Raw genomic sequence first — 26903 nt, forward strand, 5'->3', positions numbered from 1 at the left:
CTCTTAACTCTTAAGTGAAACACATTCTCTCTTCTCAACAAAAAGAATGAGTTGGCAAAATTAAAAGGCAAAAAGGCTAACTAAGTTGGTGATTTTATGCCTTCTCTTGGATATTTTTTTGTCCAACCCTTTAGAGGTGGTTTGAAAGTCGATGACTTCAATTTATCTTCCTTATTCGAAAAGATGAGATATGTTATCCCATCTAAAGGATTGATCTTATTTTCTTACCCTATCAAAAAAAATACTCCTTCCGTTCCGGTCAATTGTTGTCATTTGGTTTTGGCACAAAGACCAAGAAAAGAGGATGATGCCAATTACTAAATGACAAGTGGAACAAATTTAGTGTGAATGATCAAATTGTTCATCAAATTCATTCTTAAAATAGAAAGGATAATAACTCACTGAGATACCCCAATATGGAAAAGGACAACAAATGATCGAGACGGAGGGAGTACAAGAAAAAAAACTGAAACGCAAAAAGCAAAGCAAGGGCAAACTGGTAATATCCCAAGTGAAACCGCTTTCTCCCAGAAAAGCCCACACGAAAAATCGACAAAGAAAGGCAGCACGAAGAGACCACACTCCTTGTTGCAGTTAAGAAGGTCGGTACGGTTTAACAAACAGATTAAATAATAATAATAATAATAATAATAAAGTAATGGAGAGAGAAAACGACCAAACAATGACTACTGAAGACCCTAACGACTTAACCCTCCGTGACGCCGCAATTGGCGACGAAGAAGTAGCAATCGCCGACGAAGAAGTAACAATCGCCGCCGTGGACGACGGAGCAAAACCAACGGGGCGTAAGCCAAGAGTAAGAGGACCGTGGTCACCTGAAGAAGACGGAATATTGACTGAGCTAGTTAGTAAATTTGGTCCTAAAAATTGGGGACTCATTGCTCGTGGTATTCCTGGTCGTTCTGGTAAATCATGCCGTCTTCGTTGGTGTAATCAGCTTGATCCTTGCGTTAAGCGCAAGCCTTTCACTGGTATTCAAATTGTCTTCTCTCTCAATTCACATTTTTGCATTTCCATGTTTCTGTTTTGTTTGTTGCATTTGTCTGAATCCAGCAGCGTTCTAGCTTTTGATGCGCGGATTTTCAATCTCTGTTGTTACATCGCCGCAATTTAGATTTTGCGGTTTCATTTGTTCTAATTGCGGTTTCATTTCTTTTACTTGTGATTTCTATTGTTCTATTTGCTGTTTCTTCTGGAAATGCAGCAAGTCTCTGAGACACTAGAAATTTAAAAAAAAAAAAAAAAAAAAACGGAAAAGTAGATGAAATTAAAAGATAATTTACTCATCAGAGGAGATGTTTTACATAAATCTTGTCGCGAGTTAGAATTAGGAATCGTTGATTGCTTCATGTTTGTTTAGCTTGCTTCATTTTGTTTTTATGTATGTGTTGTGTCTTAAGAGGTAGGAGTACTGGAAAAACCTGAACTTTATATGTTTTTGGTGATTATGGGGTCATAGTCCTTGCCTTTTAATGATTCAATTTTGTTGTGAAATTTTGGCAGTTTGATCATGATTTTGGTTCTTCATAACTCATAGTTAAGTAATTAAGATAAACTTTTGAAATGTACCACGAGAAGATAGAGCAGCTAATCAAGTGTATCAAACTGTAAGTCTCTAAGTACTCGATACGTTGATAGGTTGTTCTTGTCTGTAGTTGAACTATTGAAGTAGTTGTGCAAAGGAGAAGAGCCTTGCGTGAACTTGTATTTGAGATCCACTATCCACTTGCTTTAGCTAGTTATTCAATTTCGAAAGGCAGGACTTAAAAGTCTTGCTTATTGAAAGAGTAGCAACATTTTTATTATGTTGTTAATTTCTCTAAGAACATGGCAAAAACAAAGCCATGTGATGGTCAAAACTATTTTAGCGATATTTCACTCCCAGGGCTACTATGTATATTGACATACCACATAAATCAGTCAAGATTAGTAGATTTTGACATTGTTCGTCCCTTATTTTTATTTGGTTCTTGAGTCTATAGAAATGATGATGGAATGATTATTGATCTTTTGTACCCTGGACCAGTGTTACCTGGTTCATAGTTCGGTTGTGCGGACCACGAACTAGTCTGTTTGTACCGGCATCGCCGGAGTTCGCGGCCCATAACGGTCAGCCTAGCCAACTTCTGTCACGTAGAGGATAAAGAGACGCGGAAGCACATATTAGTTATTAGGGATGATAACATTTGATAAGAGAAAGATGCTTCCTGTTGCTTTGTTTTTTATTTTTATTTTCTGATTTTTTCGAGAGTACATGGAGAAGAAGATGATATTCAGTGCTAAATCCAGAGCCTTTTTTTCCCTTTCTGATTGCTGGTAGTCAAGTTAGGCGACCAATGTACCTTGTAGACAATATCATAGATGATCATTTTTCCTTTGCTTTTGCGCATGAGGGGATTAAGGCTCTGTTGTTGTTGTTGTTGTTGTTTTGTGCATGAGGGGAACGGAATCAATGTTCAGTATATTTAGCTATAAGTTCAAGTTTAAATGTTGGCCCTTTAATTTTGCCAGATTTGCTTAACTTGCAAGTCAAGTATGATATTTTGGGAAATACTTGCAACCCACAATCACATTAGAACTTTAGTCTTTATTGACATAATGGGTTAGCAATGTAAGAAGATTCTCTTGAGGAGTTACTCACAAAGCCCTGTTGAACTTCTCCTTAGTACATTAGTGCTTTGCTTAGATCATTTGAGAGTATTGAGACAATCTTGAGAGTTTTTGATTATATAAGATTTGAGCTACACTCTAGAATTAGCCTTCTGATGTCCATTGATCTGCTTATCCTAAGTTTGCCCATTCTTCTTGGTTTGAAGTAAAGCCAGTTCATTGGAAGAACCGCCCTTCTAGTTCGAACTTCGAAACTATTTTCTTGGAGGCTTCTACTTTGCTTTAGAAGCTAAACATCCTCTTTCTCCAAAAGAGAATTGACCCTGTTTTTTTTTTTTAGTAAGTCAAGATTTTAGGCTGTTTAGGGGTAAATGCCCTAGATGATATTCTAGATTTCCTAGTTGTTTAGTTATAGATCTTACCATTTGAAGTTTGTCATTATATCCATCATTTGTTTTTTTTTGTCTACTTAAGATATTTATCTAATTAGTGTTGAAGTAATTAGTCGTTGGTGAAGGCTCTTGCAGCATTAGGGATGCCATTTGATCGGGTTCAACATAATCCAAAACCAATCCAATTTTTTAGTGATCACCCATCAAATTTCAGATCCTACCGATAACCGAAACTCCATAACACGAAACTGATCCAAACTACTATTTTTTATCCAATCAAGAGCGAATCCAAAATCTGATCCAAAACCTGTTTCAACCTGATTGAAACTTATTTTCCATGACCAAAATCCAATATCTTAGTGATCACCAATCAAATTCCAGATTCCACCGATAAGACAATAACCAAAACTTGCCTAAATATCATGAATTTGGGATCGGGTCGGATTAGGACATGAAATGGATTGGTACTCAGATATGGATTTAGGTCTATTTTTTAATAACGAATATGGGTTTGGAATATAAACAATGGAACATGTGTGGATTTCAAAAAAATGGTTTTGGATCGAAATTGTCTCTTGGTGCCAGTTGGTTTCGGTTCGTTGTTGAACTCATATGCTATCCCTGTGCAGGATCCATTTCGGCCAGCTGTTAGACCCACTGTTTAAAAGATATAAAAAAATAGAGTCTTGTTGGCACTTAAGAGATTTAAAGGGCGTAGTTGTGCTCTGATCATCATAGCGCAAAGCCCACTCCAAACTGGCATAAAACCATCTCGCTCTCATAGAAGCGTCACAAATGAGCTGGGTAAATTCATAGACAAAGTGATGATTTTGATACTTTGTATCTGGTTAGAAGACGCATAAATCCATCTCGCTCTTATAGAAGCCCGAACACGCATAAACAAAGTGATAAAGATGTTGAATGATGGATGGTAAGGTCATGAATGATTTCGATACTTTGTATGTGGTAATTGTGGTTCATGGGAAGGGTTAAGATACCATAAATAACGGCATTGAAAAGTGAAAACGCACACCCACTCCAGCAGCGTGCGGCGTGCCAGCGTCACTAAATACAAGCCACAAAATTCCTAGTTGGACACTACCTCCTCCTACCAGTAGACCACAAAAACCACAATGTTTAAGGACCAAAAGAGCTGAAATCTCATTCAATCCCTGCAATATAAGGGGAAAGGGTAGAAAAGTTGAGAGAGAGAGACTGAGGTGGGGATGATGGAGAAGGTTTTAATGATGAAGGTTCTGGTGATTTGGTGAACACTCAGATTGTTCAGATTCAGATGTTCAAATAAGTTATGGGGACTTTAATGATGCTGAAAATGATGATGACTTGTATTCTGAGTTTGTGGATGAAGACATTTCAGATAACGTGAGCAGAGGATTAAATACTTTAGCCAATAAGGGAAAATGGAAAAGAGGCAGATGAGATCATGAGGATAATGAAGATGAGGTAGAGATGATGTTGGAAAATTGGAGAATGATAAGGATGTGTTATGAGAATGATGAGCTAGCTTGCAAGTATGAATCTGATGATGATGAGGTAAAAACTTACCCTAGATTTAACCCTGCCTTAGATTTTAAGAAGCCCATTGAGTTGACATTGGGGCTGAAATTTCTTTCTAATAAGGTTTTTACAGAGCCTTTGAGGCGGAATGCCATTGAAAATGGTTATAAATACGGAGTACTATCTTTTGCATAATGGGAGTCAAAGTGTAAGTTTTTGAGGTGGAATGCGTAATGCAAGTAGACATGTCGAAGGTGAAAGGGAATATCATAGAGGATCAGTTTTCCTTTGCTTTTGCATATGAGGGGAACGGGAATCAGTGTTCACCGTTCAGTGTATTTAGCGATAAGTTCCAAGTTTAAATTTTATTGTTCCTTGCCTTATTCCTTTTATTTTGGCAGATTTGCATAGCTTGCAAGTCAATTAAGCTTCTTTTTTTTTTTTTTTTTTTTTTTTTTTTTTTTTTTTTTTTTTTTTTTTTTCTTGAAATGCTTGCAACTCACATTACTTCAGACTCTCTTGGGGAGTTATTCACAAAGCCCTATCTGTATACTCCTTAGTACATTAGTTCTTTAATGTTGAGAGAGTTGAGACAATCTCGGGATTTGTAATGATATTATAAGATTTGAGTTACACTCTAGGATTAACCCTTGGGTGTCCTTTGATCTGCTTAGCCTAAGTTTGTTCAGTTTTGTTGGTTGAAGTAAAGTCAATTTATTGAAGTACCCCCCTTCTAGTTTGAACCTCTTTTCCTGGCGGCATTCTAGGTTGCTCTAGAAGCTAAATATTTTTTCTTTCCCCAAAAGAGATGTGACCCTGTTTGTTTTTTTTTTTTTTTTTTTTTTTTTTTTTTTTTTTGTAGTAAGTCAAGATTTTAGGCTGTTTAGGAGTAGATGCCCTAATGATACGGAGTATTCTTGATTTCCCAATTTTTAACCAAAGATCTTACCATTTGAAATTTGTCATTATATCCATGATTTGTGTTTATTATTATTGTTATTATTATATATTTAAGCTATTTACCTGATTAGTGTTGTTGGCACTTGTGAGATGAAAAGGGCTTAGTTGAAGCTGTTAGTGATCTTGTGTCGGTGAGTTCATAGCATGCGTTTATCTGAAAAAAATGTGCATATAAACTGTACTCGTATCATTTTCGCACCCTAGGAGTGGGAGTAGCACGGGTAGAGACTGGTACTCTACTTGAGGTAGTCAGACACATATAAACCTTTCAGCCTTGAGAAGTAACATGTACTCTGTAGGTCACTCGTGACCCCAAAATATTGAAACGTTACAGTTGAAGCTATGTTAGAGGTAAGCCTATGTTGCCCGGATTTTCAAATTAGTTGCATGTAAGTCCAGCCATTGCTTTTTAACAGAAATACAGAACCAATGAGCAGGATAGAACTATTAATATGTGTTGTACAGTTTCAATCGCGAAGACGCCTTTTGTGCCTCACCCTTACCGTGACAAGGATTTTGTTTACTTTCCTTATGTCTGGTAGTATATCAGTATATGTCAGACTCTTGGGTTTATTATATTGACCAGCAGCAAGTCCTGGATGGGTTGACCCTAATGTTTCGGGTACATGTTTTCCACTTGGAAGTTGGAACTTTGAAGCGTTCTCTAAAACCTTAATTGCTCACCTTGTTTATGTGTTTTTCTGTCTTAACAAGTTTAAGCTGGTTAGGAAAAATGTGTTTCAAGTTATATCAGCGTGATGGTGCTTGTTTGCAAGCAGCTTGCCAGCATTCATGTTAAATTATGTACTATATTGGAATTTAAAAGCTTACTATTCATGTATAGGTGGTATTTGCAGCGTAAATCAAGTCTTTTTAACATGGTGTATATTGTCATTTAGACCAAGTCTAATGAGTGTGTTGTTACTACAGAAGAAGAAGATCGAATTATCATTTCGTCTCATGCGATTCACGGAAACAAATGGGCTGCAATTGCAAAACTTCTACCTGGCAGAACTGACAATGCTATTAAGAATCACTGGAATTCAACTCTGAGACGCAGATATGATCTGGCCAAGTTTACTGGGGATGCCGGCATGGATAGAAACAAGGCATCATCAGAAGAGACAATCTCAGGAGAGACAAATTCATTCAAGCCTCTGGAAGGCCGACAAGATGTAACCCCAAGGGCTAACCAGTGCCATCAGTCTTCATATCAGGCTCCAACAAGTGAGACCAGACCCGACGTCAACATGGTGATTGAACAATCTCAGCCGTCCACTTCTCGGGTCCCACTTAGTGACAACAGACAAGATGCTGCTTTCCAGGCTCCAGTCAGTGAGAGAGTTAACCAGTGCCTTCAGTCTTCATTCCAGGTTCCAGTTGGTGAAACCATAAATAATTATATTCAACCTCCATACCCGCCTCCACTTATATGGGTCAATCACCTTGTTCACCCATATCCTCCATTTGTTGCTCATTATCCTCCCATTGTTACTCAACCTGCTGAGACTACTGAGCACCCTTCACTCTCTCGTCCTGTTCCTCGTGTTGGTGCTTTCAATATTTATCGCCCAACGTCAAACTTACCGAGTGATGGGTTACATCCCAAACCCATGCCCGTGCAAGGCCAGTTGGTGAATTCCTTGTCACCCGATTTTGAGATCTCTAAATTTCATGACGGAGTTCAGAATGACCCTATTATCCCGTCACGTTGTGGCCATGGATGTTGTACGACTACAGCTGGCGGTGGACCAAGAAGTTCACTGCTGGGCCCGGAGTTCGTTGAATATGAGGAGCCTCCTTTATTCTCGGCCCATAAGTTAGCTTCAATAGCGACCGATTTGAACAATATCGCTTGGATTAAAAGCGGGCTTGATAGTAGCTCGGCAATAAGAATGGATCCCCAGGGGACATCTGCCGAAACTTGCGACTTAGGGCAGTCCCCCCAACACAATAATGTGCGGTTCGAGGAAGGACGCTCTAAGGTGATGGGCATGATGACAGAAGCTATGTCTACTCAAATTTCGATGCAACCAGTCACATTGCAGGCGGAAGTCCAAGGTTTGAGCTGACCATAATAATGTGCAGGTATAATATTCTTTCTTTAATTAGGGTTAGGGAAATCAACTTGTTGGCGAATGTCAGGTAAATGTAAATAATACGAAGAGTATCTGTGAGGTTTGAGTAGTTGAGGAACACCATATTTAGCCAAATTTGTGCAGTGGTAGCTGACAGTATCCATAGTTGAGTAGTATGCAAGGACTTTTTCAGTTCTAATGCAGGGAGATTTTGTACGATTAGTGTTATTTAACCGAGTTTTATCCACAAAGAACATGATTGGAAAAGCAGAGCAATTCCGGAGATTAATAGATACTAGTTTTACTCCCGTTCAAAAAAAAATGCACGGGTCGGTTTTAAACTATCATATACTAACCTTGTATGAATAAAAAGAAATATGAATTGAAATTGAATTAAATTGAAATGTAGTAATAATGAATTAAATAAATAAATTACTCAAACACTTGTAGAGAATTTGTTGAAAAATGTAATTAATTATTGTTAGGATCGAGCCCAATTTCTCTCCATTTCCTAAAAAGAAATGGAGAGACAAGTTCCTATGAAGGGTCCGGATCGTATTTTAGTAACATCTAACGGTTATAAATTTACGCATAAAAATAAAGGAGAAATAAGAATGAAGGAGTAATTATTATTTAAATAGATTGTGAGAGGAAATGGAGAGAAAGGAAATGGAGAGGATCCATTTCCGTTAGGATCATGGGTAGACCACACATTATAAAATTATTTTTTTACCCCTAAAAATCAAGGGCTAGTCACATATCTCCAAAAAACTTGCCTTTTATACTATGTAGAATGTAGATGCCGGTTAAGAGTTTTTTTTTTCTTTGTTTTTCTTTTGGGTCATTGTTTATTTAGTTCGTCTTGCTTCAGATCGCAAGATCCGTTTGAAACAATAAGACCTCTCACAAGTGGAAATCACATGGGTGGTGGGACACCCCATGTGCTTTCCCACTCACTTCCTAAATGTGTATTTTGTGAGAGGAAACGGTCCGTCTTATTATTTCAGACGGATCTTACGGTCTGAAATAAGAATTTGTGTTGTTTATTAGCTTGAGAGAGCAGTGTTTAGAATGATGACCTCAAACTCCCAAAGCGTCAATTGTTGATTTGCTTGTTTTGTTTCAAACACTAATAAACCACAAAAACTCGGGTTCAGGCAAGTCGATGGCTGGTTAGTCATAACAACATTACTCTTGATTACAAACCCCTAACTCCTTAAAAAATAAACTCAAATAGATAAATATTTTTGTTTGTATATACTTCATAAATAATAAAACAAAAATATTTTGGGTACAGTACCAAGTCATTATACACTCTTAATGCTAAAAAAACCAAATGAAATAGTCCTAATAAAAAAGGAAAAAACAAATTTCTATTAATGGATCAAAAACCCGATTATTTAGTATTTACCGCAAAAATTAAATTAATCTATCTATATACAATAATATAAAAAGAAAGACTACCTTGAGTATATATTTGACTATGTTAACAATCTTAAGATGCGACTTGACATGTCGGACAATTTTGAAGAGCAAATGTTAATTTGGGTTTAGAATATGAGGTGTATATTATCTGGGTTCTCTTACGATAGATAGACAGGCACAATTTTGTTCAACAAGGATCCTCTCCATTTCTTTTCTCTCCATTTCCTCTCACAATCTATTTAAATAATAATTACCCCTTCACTCTCATTTCTCCTTTATTTTTATGCGTAAATTTATAACCGTTGGATGTTGCCAAAATACGATCCGGATCATTCATAGGAACTTGCCTCTCCATTTCTTTTTAGGAAATGGAGAGAAATTGGGCTCAATTTTGTTGACCACGAAGGTTGATTTGTGAAATCGTGACGTGGTGCATACTGCATACAAAGCCCCTTGGTCCATTTGAAAATGATCTGTAACAACAAGCCTGCCTTTGTTGGATGGATCAATTTGTCATTTAGATCCACCATATCCATACTCTTTATATAGTTAATGGTGTCATTGTATCAAAATCCATTGGTTTACACCAAAGTTTTGAATTTATTGCAATTAGACTCAGCATTTTTTGTCTTTGCCGACTACACTTTATTAGAATGGAATTCGGCTTACATCTTATGGAGTATTTCATACTTTAGTCAAATTAGGCCTACACCAACCAAATACTCCGTAATAGATATAGCTGGGTATTTCTATCTCGACTTATTAAACTTTGATTCGATATGATGTAATTGAACCTAACTTGTAGGATTTTCGGGATAAACTTCAATTGTCCACAAGTATCACCAATAATTATCCTTGACCCATAAAAAATGTTACACGTTTATTCAATTTATTATCAAAGGCGTGAGGATAAAAATATAGAGTACTATATACAACTGTACATGCTATCTTTAAAATTACACTACTAGGATGAAAATTAGTTTGTCATGTTCCAACTAACTAGCCACTACATATATTATTCGAATAAAACTGCTCTTCCGAAGATTTAAATAGATAAGTAAGAAAGAACACTTTCTTAATAATTTAGTAAGAAATTGTATCTCTTAAATTTTTGGGTTCGATAATAACCGAAAGAAGACGGTAGCTGAGGAAGTGGCAGCAGTGCTTTATTCTTTTAGATCGAGAGATTCATCCCCTAGGCCTTGAGTTTAAGGAGGAAAAGTGATCCTTAATTTCGAGTCCTTTGTTTCCAATCTTTATCTCTATAATAAATACTTACATGGCTCGTGATTTTTAAACGTAACGTGATGTACGTGATTTTAAGGACCCATATATAATATCAGAGACCCCAACCTCCCATGCTAATAAATGATGGCAGTAGAGTTGATGAAATGCGTTGGTGAGTGTTGCTTGCTGTAGGGCGTGACATTAATTATTCCTATGTTGATGCAAGTCACGTTTTCTGACTTCGGGGCCAGTAATCCAAACTTACCCTAATTATGTGCGATATGTATACACTCATCCTAATGATCACTATTCAAATTTCAAGACAAGGGAAACAAACAATAAAATCATGTTGCAAGCTCCATGATGCATGTAGTAACAACTAACAACTCTCCATATTATTCTTATTTACTCGTATGAATTTACTCATACTTCTCCGTTTCGATCATTTGATATTACTAAATGACAAGTGGACCAAAATTAAGTGTGAATGATCAAATTGCTCATCAACTTCATTCTTAAAATAGAAAGGACAACAATTGAGACTGAGACACCAAAAAATGAAATATGACAACAAATGATCGGGACAAAAGGAGTATGTTTTAAACAATTTTAATTAATCAAACATCATAAATTTGACACTGTAATACGAATCGTATAAACAATAGGATGCAAATAAATAAAATTTTATATTTGTACAACATTTATTTAGTTAATAGACTTTGAAACGGAATTTCTAAAAGTATGGTTTTAGTATAAACTCATTTTAACATACGTTGAGTTTTTTACATGTGTTGTAAAAGGATCAGTGTATTCAAATCTAAAATAAACTGGTGATTGAATTATTCTATTAACTATATTCAATAAACCTTGATTTTCTCGATGAGGGAAATGTCACAGTACACACATGAGGAAAAACCTTGATATTAAAGAGGCAACAAACAATAATATTGCTCAATGTTTCTTTGAGTTTTGTTATGTGTACATGAACAAATAATAAGCTTTTACATATATTAGGTGGTCAACAACTCGACTTGGTAAAATTGACCCACCTAAATGACCTGATTCGAATAACCTGACCCGACATCCGTGTCTGAATTGACCCAACCCAATATAACCTGACCCAAATGTTTATTGTTGCGCGCGCATTATTGATTTTTAACTATAAATAACTTGATAAAAGTCAATTCAAAAATGACCGGAACCCGAAATTCCCCGGCCGACCCGAACTCTTACAAGCCCGAAGCTGAACCAACCCGAAATAACCCAAGCTGAACTCAACCCGATTAATCCATTTACCAAATCTACCTATAACTAGTTCTCCACATTTGAAATTTAAGAAGGAATGAATAATAATGGTAAAAGGTTGAATCGACAGAAAATGGAAAGTCTATGAAAAAATGGGTCCAGTGGATGGGTGAAATAAATGCAATGAGAAGGTAAAAAAGATGTAATTGGTAGCATGTGGGAACTGGCAAGCATGAGGCATGAGATGGAGACCCCCGTCCCCCTGTTGAATCATGTGAAACAAATCTCAGTTTGGTTGAATTATTGTGATCCGTATACATGAGATGCAAATAATGCAATCGACTACTCCATTCCATGCAGGCAGCCTTACTTGGACTCTTTCTTCCTTTCATTATTTTGCACTATTGCACGTCTCATAACTCACCAACTCCCTTTTCTGATTCTAACTATATACGTATAGTATAGATGCCAGGGAAATGGGATTCCTATCTATATTTCAAGATTGGTTAAGCTTGCTTTGTAGGACAAATTGTACATAATAATACGATGGTAAAATAACTTTGAATAAATATTATTCATTACAAGGATTTAACCAATGACTTCCAACTAAAAAATATTACACACAATCACAATACCTAGATAATTAACATGCTCTCTCTTTCTACTGAAAAATATATCTATCGTTTTATAATGAGTGCCGAGTGCGGATGCACCTGCTGCATGTACGGAGTACTACATACCCCATGCATAGAAATGCAGTATATATATGATCCAGATTAGACCTAAATAAAGTTGTTTATAGTATAACATTTTTAGTTTTAGATCTTTTTATATGGCTAAAAGATTAACAATCACATCATCCGAGCTAGCTTTATATGAAGATGGATCTATTTTAGTTCATGAATCCAACTCCAACATATCCACAAGTTATTAATTTGGATTTAGCTTAGTACGTTCATGATATCACGTACAAGTATATATAACAACTGTGTTCCAAATTTAACTCATTGCCTACCATACAGGGACGAAGCTAGAGTAAAATAGTAACCTGGGCCAATTTTTTACTCGATTCACGTCTATACTCATTTATCATATATATCTTACCATTATTTTAACATTTTTATGTTTATTAGGATTTTTAGATTAAATTATTTACAAAACATACAAATTAACCTATATTTTTATTTAATTATTGAATTATACATTGCATTTTTTTCATTTTCAAAAGACTTAGTTTACTCATATTTTATACATACAAATAACAAAATTGTAAAAAAAAAAAAATGCAACTTTAAAACAAAATTGTAAAAAAACAAACAAAAGCAAATTTAAAAAATTGACAGTTCCACGATTCGAACACGAACATGCGGAGGTTTACTTCACACTAGGGTGTATACCGTTTTGCTAAGTGAAGATCAATGCTCTGCTTATTACTATTTGTTAATTAACCTTAAAAATGCTACCTGGGCCATGGCCCATTCGGCCAGAAGGTAGCTTCGCCTCTGCTACCATAGCGTATTCATCAATTTTGAATAAGTGGTAGAAATTATTTTGTAAATTGTAATAAATCCTACATAAGTATTGTAGATTACTCCATCAAATATGCTTTTTGGAAAATATTTTTATATTCTATAAAATAGAGTGATGATTTGTAACAAACTAATCCAATAAAATATAAAAGTAAAAAGAGCAAATTGGATTTCATATATGCACTAGTATACAGTATATACTAAGGTTGAAAATGTTTGACATCACATAAAAGATCTCCCAAAAGGGTGATTCACAATTCATTTGCTAACGGGAGCGGCAATCCATGTACTCTCGCAATGCAATAAAGCAGATATATATTTATACACGTCATACAATATACCTGCATGCTGTTTACGTAATAGACCATTACATAATACATAACCCCATATTGGAGCTTCATAATACCAGCCCTATCCTTACGTTGACCTGCCTTTTTCCCACCAAGAACAAGGGTATTCTCGACATTTTGTACAAAAATCCGTCTTTAATGAACGAGGGGTGTTAATCTTATAGTGTGTGTAAAGGACAAAAGAAAGATACAACCACCACTCTTTACTTTGTTGCCTAACCATGCATGCATAGAGATGGCAGTGGGCCGTGCTGGGCCGGCCCGCGTTGCCATCGTCGTCCCACCCCAAAAAAATGGCCCGCCCAAGACGCTAATTAGGCCCACCGTGCCGTCCGTGCTTGGCCCATACTTGAATATCACAACCATGGCCCGCCTTTATGGCACAGTTATTTTTAAATCTTTGGCCGTGGCTCACTGCCTCGCCCATTTTGATCGTCTGCCTTGTTCATGGGCCGGCCCATCGTCTTTTTTTTTTTTTTTTTTTTTTTTAAAAAAAAAACAAAGAACTTTTTATAATAGTTGTATGATTTTAGTACCTTTTGTTTATTAATATAATAATTCAACTAAAATATATATTTTATTAAATATTAATGTAATTGATTACTTGTATTTTTAATATATTCGATTTAATCAAATAATTAAGAAACGATGAAAAAAAAGAGTTTTTTATTAAACGATTAAGAAACAATGTTAAAAAAAATACCTCAATCTTTTATTAAAAAAGCATGAAACGATATAACTACACGTCTACAAGTTTATTCAATTAAAAAAAAAAAATGAAACGATTAAGAAACGATATTAATCTAATATAATAATAAGAAAAAATACAAAATACAAGTTTATTTAATATGATATGCAACTATGAATCTGACGAGGTGCTTGTTTCGTCGGAATCAAGCTCGTGCTCATGATCGACAAAGTCTTGTTGACGATTTTCGGCATCCATCCAATCCTTATAGCACACTAACATTTTAAGTGTATCGGATCTTAGACGAGTTCGTTTTTCATCCAATACCCTTTTTGCTCCACTAAAGCAACTTTCGGATGCAACGGAAGACACTTGAATGCTTAAGAAGTCCCTTGCTATTGCCGACATCACCGGAAGCGACCTCCTTTGATTTCGCCACCATTGCAAAAGGTCAAGGTTGTTGGACTCTTCTTCGGTCATACCTCGCATATAATCGTAGGTAGTGTACATTTGATACTCGGCCAAGTTGGATGTTGGAGTAGATTGTTGTCGACTCGGCCTTACTCGACTCATCAAACCTTTAAGAGCGGTCAAGCTCGCTCCTTGAATAGCACCACCACTTGTACCAGCACTAGAAGTAGTATGAGAAGAAACACGAGTGAAGTTGTTAATAACAGACTCGTAATGGTTATATACTGATAAAAAATTGCGAACTAATTCTTTCTCTATATTGAGCTTCACAAAAGGTAAACATAATAGACACCTATAAACACCAACTAATTGTATAGTTTCCTCTAATTTCCACCTAGGGTCTAAAATCATACAAAAAACGTAAACAATGGGAATATATGACCAATACTTGAGCCACTTTTGCTCCATTTTTGGAAGAAACCCGCTAAACATATCATTATTACGATAATTGTTAAAAAGTTGCGCAACAGGAATAACATTACCAACGAAATTAGGAGCGGTAGGTTTATAAACATGTGAAAAAGAGAGAGTTGCAAAGTTAAAAGCACCTAATAAATCAATATACAATGAAATTTTCGTCCAATCCTCCTCTAATAACAAGTTATCGGGAAAGGATCGGTTCCAAAAAGTAGTAAGAGGTTCTTTATAGGGAATCATAGCACTCAACATAATGTACATAGAATTCCACCTAGTGTTATTTTCGTCGGGAAATTTAATGCATTTATATCCTTCGGCCTCGCAAAAATCTTTCCATTGTTTAAATCTCCACTTTGCCGAGTTAAAATGCATAACAATATTTTTAAATTTCGCATGATAAGTTTTAATGCCTTCAAGACCATCTTTAACACATAAGTTTAAAACATGACATGCACATCTAACATGCAACAAATCACCATCTAAAATAACATCATTTAAACTAGCTTTTAACTTGTTAGCAAAAATTCATGGTAGATGCATTATCAAAAGTACAAGTTAAAATTTTAGATGCAAGTCCGTAATCATTAATACCGTTCATGATAATTGCATGTGTATTTTCGGCATTATGAGGGTATTCTAATTTAGCAAAGTCAATGATTCGTTTTTGCATAGTCCAAGTGTCATCCAACCAATGAGCGGTAATGCATATATACGAATACTCGACGCCCGAATCCCACCCATCGGCGGTTATACTAAATTTACATTTAGTCTTTTCAAACTCGAAAATAAGGTTTTGTCGTGCAAAAAAAATAATACCATGCCTTTATTTCTAACGGCCCGTCTACTTGTTTCTTTGTGGCGGGGTTGATTTTTTTTAACATATTCGTTAAAAGCACGATGTTCAACTAGTGTAAACGGTTTTTCCGTTTGAATAATCATTCTAGCCAATTGGGTGGAACATTCATCATAATTATAATTGGACGATTGGTTATCGGGGTGAGTCACGAATTGGTCCATTGTAGGTTGGTCACTTTGGATTCGTTTAGTACAACTTTTCCAATGTCGATTTAGATGACCGGTACCACCCGTAGTAGCACAACTAAATATGCGATCACAATATCTACATTTGCAAACCGGTCTAGTTTTACTCTTTAAAAAATGACTCCATGCTTCACTAGAATTACCCTTTTTATGCATTTCGTTCATTTCTTGTTCGGTACACCATACATCTACTACGGGTTGTTTGGGTTGTGTTTGGGGTAGTGATGTCTCGGTAGATGACCCATGTTCGGACGGTGGTCTTATCCCCCCGTCACAAAAGGTGGTAAAATAGGCATTGTACTAGGTCCTTCAAAAGCTTGATTTTCGAAAATAGTATTTTCAAAATGCATGTTATCAAGTAGTGACGGATGAAAATTCATATTTTGGTTCATGTTTAATGGTGGTTCGGGGTTTGGTGAATCCGACTCACTAATATGACGTGACCTCTTAGACGAGTTTTGTGAGTCCATAATTATAATTAAATTTTTAAAAGACAAACTAATATTTAAAGAGAATTAATTAACTAAATTTAACTCAACAAACAAAAATTAAAACAATATAATAAAAAGTAGAGTTAGAAAATGCAAACAAAGCTATCGGAATTCGGAATATCGAAATGAAGAATTGAACCCTTGCTTGAACCGAATACCCGATTCAACAAACCCGATGTTATAAAACCCAATTGAACCCTTGCTTGAACTTCCGATTCAACAAACCCGATTAACTAATTACTTTATATAACTAATTATTTTATATTACTAATTATTTTATATAAGATTTTTATATATTTATAAGTTATATTGTAAAATTATAAGAAGTATATAAGAATAAAGATAAGTAGAAGAGAATAAGAGATGGATTGAATTGTGAAGAAATGAATTGAATTGAGGTTGTATTTATAGAGTTAGGAATTATATAAAAAAAAAAAAAAAAAAAAAAAAAAAAAAAACAACCGTTGCAATTACAACGGCAACAAAAGTCTAAACAAAACAGAGGAAGGATAACAAAACAGAGAAAACATGATCAGCCCATCATCAACGGACACCGGCTATAAACAGCCACTTTCGTGCCACAACCCGGGCCGTGCCGTGCCAGGCCCGCGTGCCTGGTGCGTGCCGTGCCTGGCCGTGCCACGGCCGTGCCGTGCCAAGGCACGGGAAATTCTTCATTTCTGCGTCGGAGCCCGGACTCGTGCCGTGCCGTGCGTGCCTGGGCCACCTCGACAACTGCACCCGTGCCGTGCCGTGCGTGCCTGGGCTCGTGCCTGGCCGTGCCGCCCACCGTGCCTGGGCACGAAATGCCAACTCTATGCATGCATGCTTATTTATTTATTTATTTATTTATTTATTTCAATAAAATATGCATGTAATACTTTTCTGTGGTGAACAATGCCATAAAATGGGAGCAGTTAGTTTCCCTTTATCCCCGTTAACATTAAAACATGTAAATTCAAGTATCATTTTATTTATACATATAAGATAATTTATTGTTTTTTTCTATGCATTATATTTATATATATATATATATATATATATATATATATATATATATATATATATATATATAGAGTGAAGTTCAAATGAGTCCACCTATATATTTGAGTCCCTAAGTCCTTATCTTAGCCATTAGATCTTCTAAGATTGATGGTTGAGATTTGAGACTTCTAATCAATTTTTGAAATGAAACTTTAATGTTTTAAAAGTGGAACTTTAATCTGTGAGAGCAAATTTAATTCTTTACGATTGAAACTTTAGTTTTTTAAAGTCATTTTATAAATAAAAAATTAATTTTTTGTATTTTTAAATATAACTTTAATGTTTTACGAGTGAAATTTTAATGCTTAAAAGTGAAACTTTAATTTTTTTAGGCCATTTTTAATATAAAAATTTGAATTTATGAAATGATGTGATTGTGATTAATATTAATTTAATTTAACTAATTTTTGAATATAACTTTAATATTATACGAGTTCAACTTTAATGCTTAAAAGGGAAACTTTAATTTTTTTAGGCTATTTTAATAAAAAAAATTGAATTTATGTAATGATGTAATTGTGACTAAAATTTATTTAATTTCATTAATTTTTGAATGAAACTCTAATGTTAAACGAGTGGAACTTTAATGGTGACGAATGAAACTTTAATTTTTTTAGGCCATTTGACGAGTGAAATTTTAATTGTGATTATTTTAATTTCATTGATTTAAAAATGAAACTTTAATGTTAAATGACTGAAATTTTAATGATAATAACTGAAACTTTAGTATTTTTAGTCCATTTTAATATAAATTTCTATTTATGAAATCTCTAATTTACAACTGTAACTTTAATGTAGTGCATGTGGAACTTTAATATATTTCGAGTGAAACTTTAATGTATTGAGAGTAAAATGTGCAACTTCGACACCCACCACTACTTTCACCGACCACCAACACCACCCACCACAACCCAACACCACCATCGACACCCACCACTACTTTAATAACCAACCGCCACAACCGCCACTGCCATTCGAAAAAAAAAAAAAAAAAAAAAAAAAACAGAAAGGCTGCAACAAAAAAAAAAAAAAAAAAAAAAGGAGGAATAGATTGGCGGCAGCCACAACCGAAAACAACCACCACCAAAAAAAATAACCATCATTGATTGGGAAAGAAAAAAAGGCTGCAACAAAAAAAAAAAAAAAAAAAGGGAGAAGAAAGAGTGGCGGTAGCCACAACCACGACCAACACCCCACATGACCCACCAAAACACCTTGACAACCACCAATGAAATCTGAAAAATAAAAATAAAAATGGGAGGGATAAAGGCGGCGAGAACACCATTACCCACCGCATCTCCAACCACCACCACCAAAAACAACTTTTTCAGATCTGAAAAAAAAAAAAAAAAAAAAAAAAGATACAGGCGGCGTGGCAGCGACGGGTTGTGCCGAGGGAGGCAAAAAGGAAGAGGAGGAAGCGGCCTCGGGTGGTGGCCGAGGGAGGCAGAAAATAGGAGGGAAAGAGAAAAGGTGGTGCAGGGTCGGGAGGAGGGACGGTGGTGGCGGCGTCAGAAGGAGGACTGTGGTGGCGGGGGGGTGGGAGGAGGAAAAGGAGAGAAGAGGGATTTAGAGGTTTAGAGAGAGAAGTGGAAGGGAGGTGAGTGAGTGAATGAATGAAATTAGGGTTTGTTGGGTTTTATATGGATTTTTATTTTCATAATTAATCTTAGCCCTTGATCTTGTTATAATCTAATGGCTAAGATTAGGACTCATGGACTCACCTAAGGAAGGTGGACTCATTTGATCCTAATTCTATATATATATATATATATATATATATATATATATATATATATATATATATATATATATATATAGAGGAAGGATCAAGTGAGTCCACCCCTTATCATTGAGTCCATAAGTCCCATTTAGAGCCCTTAAAAAGATGGGATGGAGGGTGGAGATTGAAAGGGAAAAAGAGAGGATTAGTGCTAAAATTAGGGGTTCAATCCTAATTAATCACTTTCCCTCACTACTATCCCTAATCAAGCCCTAATTCCACTATAAAACCCTTCTTTTTCCACTCACTTCTCTCTCATCTCACAATTATCCTCCTCCTCATCTCTCTAAAAATCAGAAAAACTCAATTCCTCTCAAAAATCCAACAAAATTCTAAAACCAAATAATTCAAAAAAAAAAAATTTCCCCCCTTCCTCTTGCTCTTCCTCACCTACCCGACCCCACGACACCTCCACCTCCACCAACCGCACCACCACCCGCACCACCACCCTCCTCTCATCCTCACCACCACCGACCCACCACCCTCACCACTCCAAATATGAGCCACACCCCAAGCCCGCCACCACCCACACCGACAACCACCCCACACCCCCCACAAAAACCTCCTTCACTCACCCCGACTCCCACAACGCCGCATATCCCCCTTCACCCCAGATCTGAAACCACCACCAACCGGCCCCACAACCTCCACCACCGAAAACATCCCCGACCTCCCTCAACTGGCCGCACCTCTCATGTCCGTTACCACCACCGCAACCCACGACCCACCACGCATCACCCCTCCCTCACCCTCACGCACCACCCTCGTGCATCCTCCCCTTTCTCTTCAACACCCACCGGCCACCACCCTCGACACCTCCCATGACCCGACATCACCACCACCTCAACCACTCCAGATCTGCAACACACGACCTCAACTCGACAACCATCCACCACAACCCGACATAACACGCACCCTCCACCATCTCTTTCTCGTTTTCCTTTTGTTTTTCTGTTTTGTTGGTTCATCTTTTCTTTTTCTTCATCTTTTGTTTTGTTTTCTTCATCCTCCGTTTGTTTTTCTTATCTGTTTTGTTGGTTCTGACTTGTTTGTGTTTTTTGTTCTTTTTGTTTTTTGTTTTTTTGTTTTTCTTTTATATGTTTTTTGTTATTGTTTTTTAAATGTTTTTTGTTGGAAATACAAGAGTTGAGTAACCACCAGATCTGGTTCTATCAATCGTTCCTTTTTTTTTTTTGTGTTTTTATTATTATTATTATTATTATTATTATTATTATTATTATTATTATTATTATTAGTGCTATATTTTTGTAAGATATTTTTTTTTTCAATCTCTTTTTATTAGATCTATATTGTTGGTGGGTTATTATTGTTATTTCCTCACATTTACACTTACACTTTTATTTCCTCACATTTACACCCATATTTCTTTAAATTTACACTTTTATTTCCTCACATTTAATATTAGATCTATATTGTTGGTGGGTTATTATTGTTATTTAGATTTTATTTTATATACTTTTTTTTTTCAGATTTACACTTTTACTCTATTATTTTATTAGATTTACATTCATTTTTTAGATTTACACTTGTACTCTATTAAAATTACACTCATTTCTTCAAAATTCTTTACATTTACACTCGTAAATCATTACATTTACACTCGTATTTCCTCACATTTACACTCATATTTCTTTACATTTACACTCGTAAATCTTAACATTTACACTTGTATTTGTGTACATTTACACTCATATTTCTTAACATTTACACTCATATTTCTTTACATTTACACTCGTAAATCTTAACATTTACACTTGTATTTGTGTACATTTACACTCAATTTTCTTAACATTTACACTTATATTTCTTTACATTTACACTCCTATATCTGAACATTTACACTCGTTAAATTTATATATATTTGCACTCATATTTTCGTGGATATGAGTTGGTGGTGGAGGACGGCGTTGGTGGTGTTTGTTGGGAGCCGGACTAAAGTTATAATCGTAAAAGGACCAAAGTTACACTTATAAAGGACCAAAGTCACACTCAAAGGACCAAATTTACACTCTTAAAATCAAATTTACACCCTTAAAATGTTACATTTACACTCGTAAAACCTCACATTTACACTTGTAAAATGTTAAAATTATATAAATTCAAAATTTCCGTCACAAAAAAATCAAATTTACACTCTTAAAATGTTACATTTACACTCGTAAAACCTCACATTTACACTTGTAAAATGTTAAAATTATATAAATTCAAAATTTCCGTCACAAAAAAATCAAATTTACACTCTTAAAATGTTACATTTACACTCGTAAAACCTCACATTTACACTTGTAAAATGTTAAAATTATATAAATTCAAAATTTCCGTCACAAAAAAATCAAATTTACACTCTTAAAATGTTACATTTACACTCGTAAAACCTCACATTTACACTTGTAAAATGTTAAAATTATGTAAATTCAAAATTTCCGTCACAAAAAAATCAAATTTACACTCTTAAAATGTTACATTTACACTCGTAAAACCTCACATTTACACTTGTAAAATGTTAAAATTATATAAATTCAAAATTTCCGTCACAAATAAATCAAATTTTCACTCTTAAAATGTTACATTTACACTCGTAAAACATCACATTTACACTTGTAAAATGTTAAAATTATGTAAATTCAAAATTTCCGTCACAAAAAATCAAATTTACACTCTTAAAATGTTGCATTTACACTCGTAAAACATCACATTTACACTTGTAAAATGTTAAAATTATATAAATTCAAAATTTCCGTCACAAAAAAACAAATTTACACTCTTAAAATGTTACATTTACACTCGTAAAACCTCACATTTACACTTGTAAAATGTTAAAATTATATAAATTCAAAATTTCCGTCACAAAAAATCAAATTTACACTTTTAAAATGTTACATTTACACTCGTAAAACCTCACATTTACACTTGTAAAATGTTAAAATTATATTTCCGTCACATTTACACTTGTAAAACTCATACAACATTACATTTACACTTCTGAAATCTAAAACTCAAAACTGATTAATTAGGGGCTAGAGAGAGAAAGAAAAATTAATTAGTGTGTAGAAATTTGATTAGTGGTAATTTTTTTTTGGTAATTTTCAATCTCAACCATCCATCTCAATCCAACCATCCACATTTTTTTCCTTTTCTTTTTAATGGCCTTTAATCAAATTCATCTCAACCTTCCATTTAGTCCATCCAATGGCCCTTAGAGGGACTTAAGGACTTAAATGAGGTAAGGGACTCATTAGATCTTACCTCTCTCTCTCTCTCTCTCTCTCTATATATATATATATATATATATATATATATATATATATATATATATAGAGCCAAGTTCAAATGAGTCCACCTAAATAATTGAGTCCCTAAGTCCTAATCTAAGCCATTAGATCTTTTAGATTGATGGTTGAGATTTGAGACTTCTAATCAATTTTTGAAATGAAACTTTAATGTTTTAAAAGTGAAACTTTAATATGTGAGAGCAAATTTAATTTTTTATGATTGAAACTTTGATTTTTTAAAGTCATTTTGTAAATAAAAAATTAAATTTATGTATTTTTTAATATAACTTTAATGTTTTACGAGTGAAACTTTAATGCTTAAAATTGAAACTTTAATTTTTTTAGGCCATTTTTAATATAAAAATTTGAATTTATGAAATGATGTGATTGTGATTAATATTAATTTAATTTAACTGATTTTTGAATGTAACTTTAATAGTATACGAGTTCAACTTTAAAGCTTAAAAGTAAAACTTTAATTTTTTTTAGGCCATTTTAATAAATAAAAATTGAATTTATGTAATGATGTAATTGTGACTACAATTTATTTAATTTCATTGATTTATGAATGAAACTTTAATGTTAAACGAGCGAAACTTTAATGGTGACGAATGAAACTTTAATTTTTTTAGGCCATTTGACGAGTGAAACTTTAATTAATATTTATTTCATTTTCAGTGATTTATGAATGAAACTTTAATGTTAAAACGTGTGAAACTTTAATAGTGATGAGTGAAACTTTAATGGTTTTCAGGCCATTTTCAATTTAGTGTGTATTTATATAATGATGTAAAAAATTGTTATTTCTCGAAGTTACAAATGAAACTTTAGTGGTTTACGAATGAAACTTTAATGGTAAACGAGTAAAACTTTAATTCTTGCGAGTCAAAACTTTAATACGAGTCCTTTTATATATAGGCAATAACCACCACCATCCCCAACATCCTCACCTCCACCAACGACCCGCCCATGACCACCAGCCACCCCACCTCCGACCACTAGTCACCACCAATTTGAACAAAAAAACAAGGAGAAGGCCACATCACCGCCACAGTCCCCATCCCCAAAAATGACCCACCACCAACAACAAACACTAGATCTGAAAAAGAAAAAAAAAAGAATGGAGAAGGGAAAGTGGCGGCAGCCAAAAACCGCCACCAACACCTCCTTTGTCGCCGCCAACAACAAAAAAACTAGCTTAAAAAAAACCGCAACTCCTTCAACAATATATTCCACCTTTTGTTTATTTTTTATAGATCTGAAAAAGAAAAAAAAAATGGAGAAGGGAAAGAGGCGGCAGCCAAAACCGCCACCAACACCTCCTTTGTCGCTGCCACTAACAACAACAAACTAACTTCAAAAAAAAAAAAAATGAAAAAACCCGCCTAATACGAAATGGAGAAGACGAAACAACCAACACTTTTTTTCAGATCTTGGACTCGTGATGTAGTGACGGCGTGGTGGTTGTGTAGCAGTGGTGGGTGTGGGGTTCAGGCGACTCGATGGTGGTGGAGGCGTGGGAGGCTGCAAAAGGAGGCGTGGTGAGTGGTGGCGGTCGTGTTTGGTGCGGGCTGTTGTAGTTGTCGGTTGTGGCAGTGAAGTTGTAGAGAGAAGGTGGGGAGGAAGAGAGAGAAGTGAGAAGTGTGTTTGTGAGGCAGAGAAATGAAAAAAATTTAGGGTTTGGTTGTTTTTATATGGAGCCTTTATTTTGAGATTTAATCTTAGCCCTTAATTTTATTATAATCTAATGGCCAGAATTAGGACTTATGGACTCACCTAAGGAAGGTGGACTCATTTGATCCTAATTCTATATATATATATATATATATATATATATATATATATATATATATATATATATATATATATATATATATATATATATATATATATATATATATAGTGTCAAGTTCTTCTAAGTCCCTTTTTTTTTTGAGTCCATAAGTCCCTCCCACAACCCTTGGATCATGCATGGTGGAAGGTTGAGATTGAAAGCAAAAAACACACTTAACACTAATTAATTCACTTCTCTCTCTAGTTTTAATAATACATTCACTAATTCATTATCATATACAATTAACACCATATTTTGTCTTATACTTCAAAGTTTATGAAAATTTTGTTAACATTTTTCCTGTTTCGGTTTTTTTCGTTTTTTTTTTCGAGACAAGTTTTCGACTATTTCGTTTTTTTTTTTTTTTTTTTTTTTTCGAGACAAGTTTTCGACATTTTAGGATTTTACGAGTGTAATTCTAACAGCAAAAAGTGTAATTTTAAGGAATATTTTCGAGAATTTAGCGTTTTACAAGTTTAACTTCAATCTTTTTCGAGTGATTTTAACGAATAATATTTTGAATTTTTGTAATTTTATCACAAGTTATTGTAATTTAGCATTTTACGAGTGTTATTTTAATGACAAAAAGTGTTATTTTAGTCCAGGTAAGTGTAATTTCAGTCCAATGAGATTGTTATTTTTAGTCAAGGAGAATGTAATTTTAGTCCAAAAAAGTGTAATTTAAGTCCAGAAAAGTGTAATTTCAGTCCACTGAGAATGTAATTTTAGTCCATTGAGAATGTAACATTAGTCCAATGAGAATATAACCAAGTCCATTGAGAGTGTAACATTAGTCCAATAGAGGTAAGTGTAATTCTAACAACAAAAACTGTAATTCTAACAACAAAAAGTGTAATTCTAACAACAAAAAGTGTAATTTTAGCCAAAAAAAAGTGTTATTCTAGCAAAAGAAAGTGTAATTTTAACAGAAAAAGTGTAATTCTAATAACAAAAAGTGTAATTTTAGCCGAAAAAAGTGTTATTCTAGCAAAAAAAAGTATAATTTTAACAGAAAAAAGTGTAATTTTAATGGAGAAAAGTGTGATTTTAACAGAAAAAGGTGTAATTCTAACAACAAAAAAAGTAATTTTAGCAGAAAAAGTGTAATTTTAGTCGAAAAAAGTGTTATTCTAGCAAAAAAAAGTATAATTTTAACAGAAAAAAGTGTAATTTTAATGGAGAAAAGTGTGATTTTAACAGAAAAAGGTGTAATTCTAACAAAAAAAAAAATGTAATTTTAGCAGAAAAAGTGTAATTTTAGTCGAAAAAAGTGTTATTCTAGCAGAAAAAAGTGTTATTTTAGCCGAAAAAAGTGTTATTCTAGCAAAAAAAAGTGTAATTTTAATAAAAAAAAGTGTAATACCTTAAAAATAAGACTATATTTTAAATATATCTAAGATTAAAATCAAAAAATAATCTTAGATCTATTTAGTACATCTAAAACTAAAATAAAAATATCTCACAAAATAAAAATAAGAACTAAGAAAAAAATATAAAGAAAATATTTCATATTTAGTAGATTTAATATTAAAATCAAAATATTATAGATCTAACATTAAAATAAAAGTAACATTGAAACTAGCGCGCACACACCATCGACATCCAACAATAACACCGTCACAATTTTAAAAAAAAAAAAAAAAAACGTCAGATCTGCCAGTTTTGAAAAAAAAAAAAAAAAAAAAAAAAAAAAAAAAAAAAAAAGGTTAGATCTGCCGGTTTTTGAGAGAGGAAAAAAAAGAGATGGACATAATAGGAAATCGTGAGTTTAGAAGAAGAAAAAAAAAAAGAAAAATTAGATTTGAATAACTGAAAAAAAAAAAAAAATATAGAACAAAGAACACGGTAGAGGAGGGAGAAGAGGAGTGTGGTGTTGTTCGTTGAGGGAGGCGGCAGAAAGAGGACGACGGAGGGAGGTGGTGGGCTGGTGGGCTGGTGGACTGGTGGAGGCGGTACTGGTGGTGCGGGTGGACTGGTTGAAGAGGTGACGGGGGTGGTGCGAGGTAGTGGTGGTGCGGGTTCTGGTGTGTGCAGGGTGGTTGAGGGAGGGTGGCAGATCTGGGGTGGGGAAGAGGGTGGTTTTGGTGTGCGGTGGTTCCGGTGTGGGGGTGAGGGTGTGGGTCGTGAGTGGTGGGGGTGGGTGGTGGGCGAACTGCCGTGAGGAGGTGACCGTGAGGAGGTGGCCGCAGGGTAGGAAGGGAGGAGTTTTTTGTTTTGGGGATTTTTAAGTATTAGAGAGAGGGGAGGAAAAATGAAAGTGTGGGAGATAGAGAGAGAAATGGTTGAAAGAAACTATATATATTAAATTAGTGATTGATTACGTGGGTTAGTAATTAATTAGGGTGAGTAGAGAGATAGAGGATTAATTAGGTTAATAACCACCAATTTTAGCTTCCAATCTCAGCCCTCCATCTCCCCCATCCAAGGGCCCTAAGGAGGACTTATGGACTCAAAGGTAAGAGGAGGACTCACTTGATCTTATTACT

At 34.6% G+C, this 26903-nt stretch overlaps 1 protein-coding gene across 1 annotated transcript; it reads left to right on the forward strand.

Annotated features, from left to right (window-relative positions):
• The first annotated feature begins 537 nt into the window (after positions 1-537).
• On the forward strand, positions 538-7846 carry LOC141605305 (transcription factor MYB25-like). The gene is made up of 2 exons (XM_074424016.1): positions 538-992; positions 6432-7846. The coding sequence occupies exons 1-2, from the start codon at positions 659-661 to the stop codon at positions 7571-7573; spliced, it is 1476 nt and encodes a 491-aa protein (XP_074280117.1). The 5' UTR covers positions 538-658; the 3' UTR covers positions 7574-7846.
• The last annotated feature ends 19057 nt before the right edge of the window (positions 7847-26903 follow it).

This window comes from Silene latifolia, chromosome 1 (genome assembly GCF_048544455.1).
Source record: "Silene latifolia isolate original U9 population chromosome 1, ASM4854445v1, whole genome shotgun sequence".
NCBI lineage: Eukaryota > Viridiplantae > Streptophyta > Magnoliopsida > Caryophyllales > Caryophyllaceae > Silene > Silene latifolia.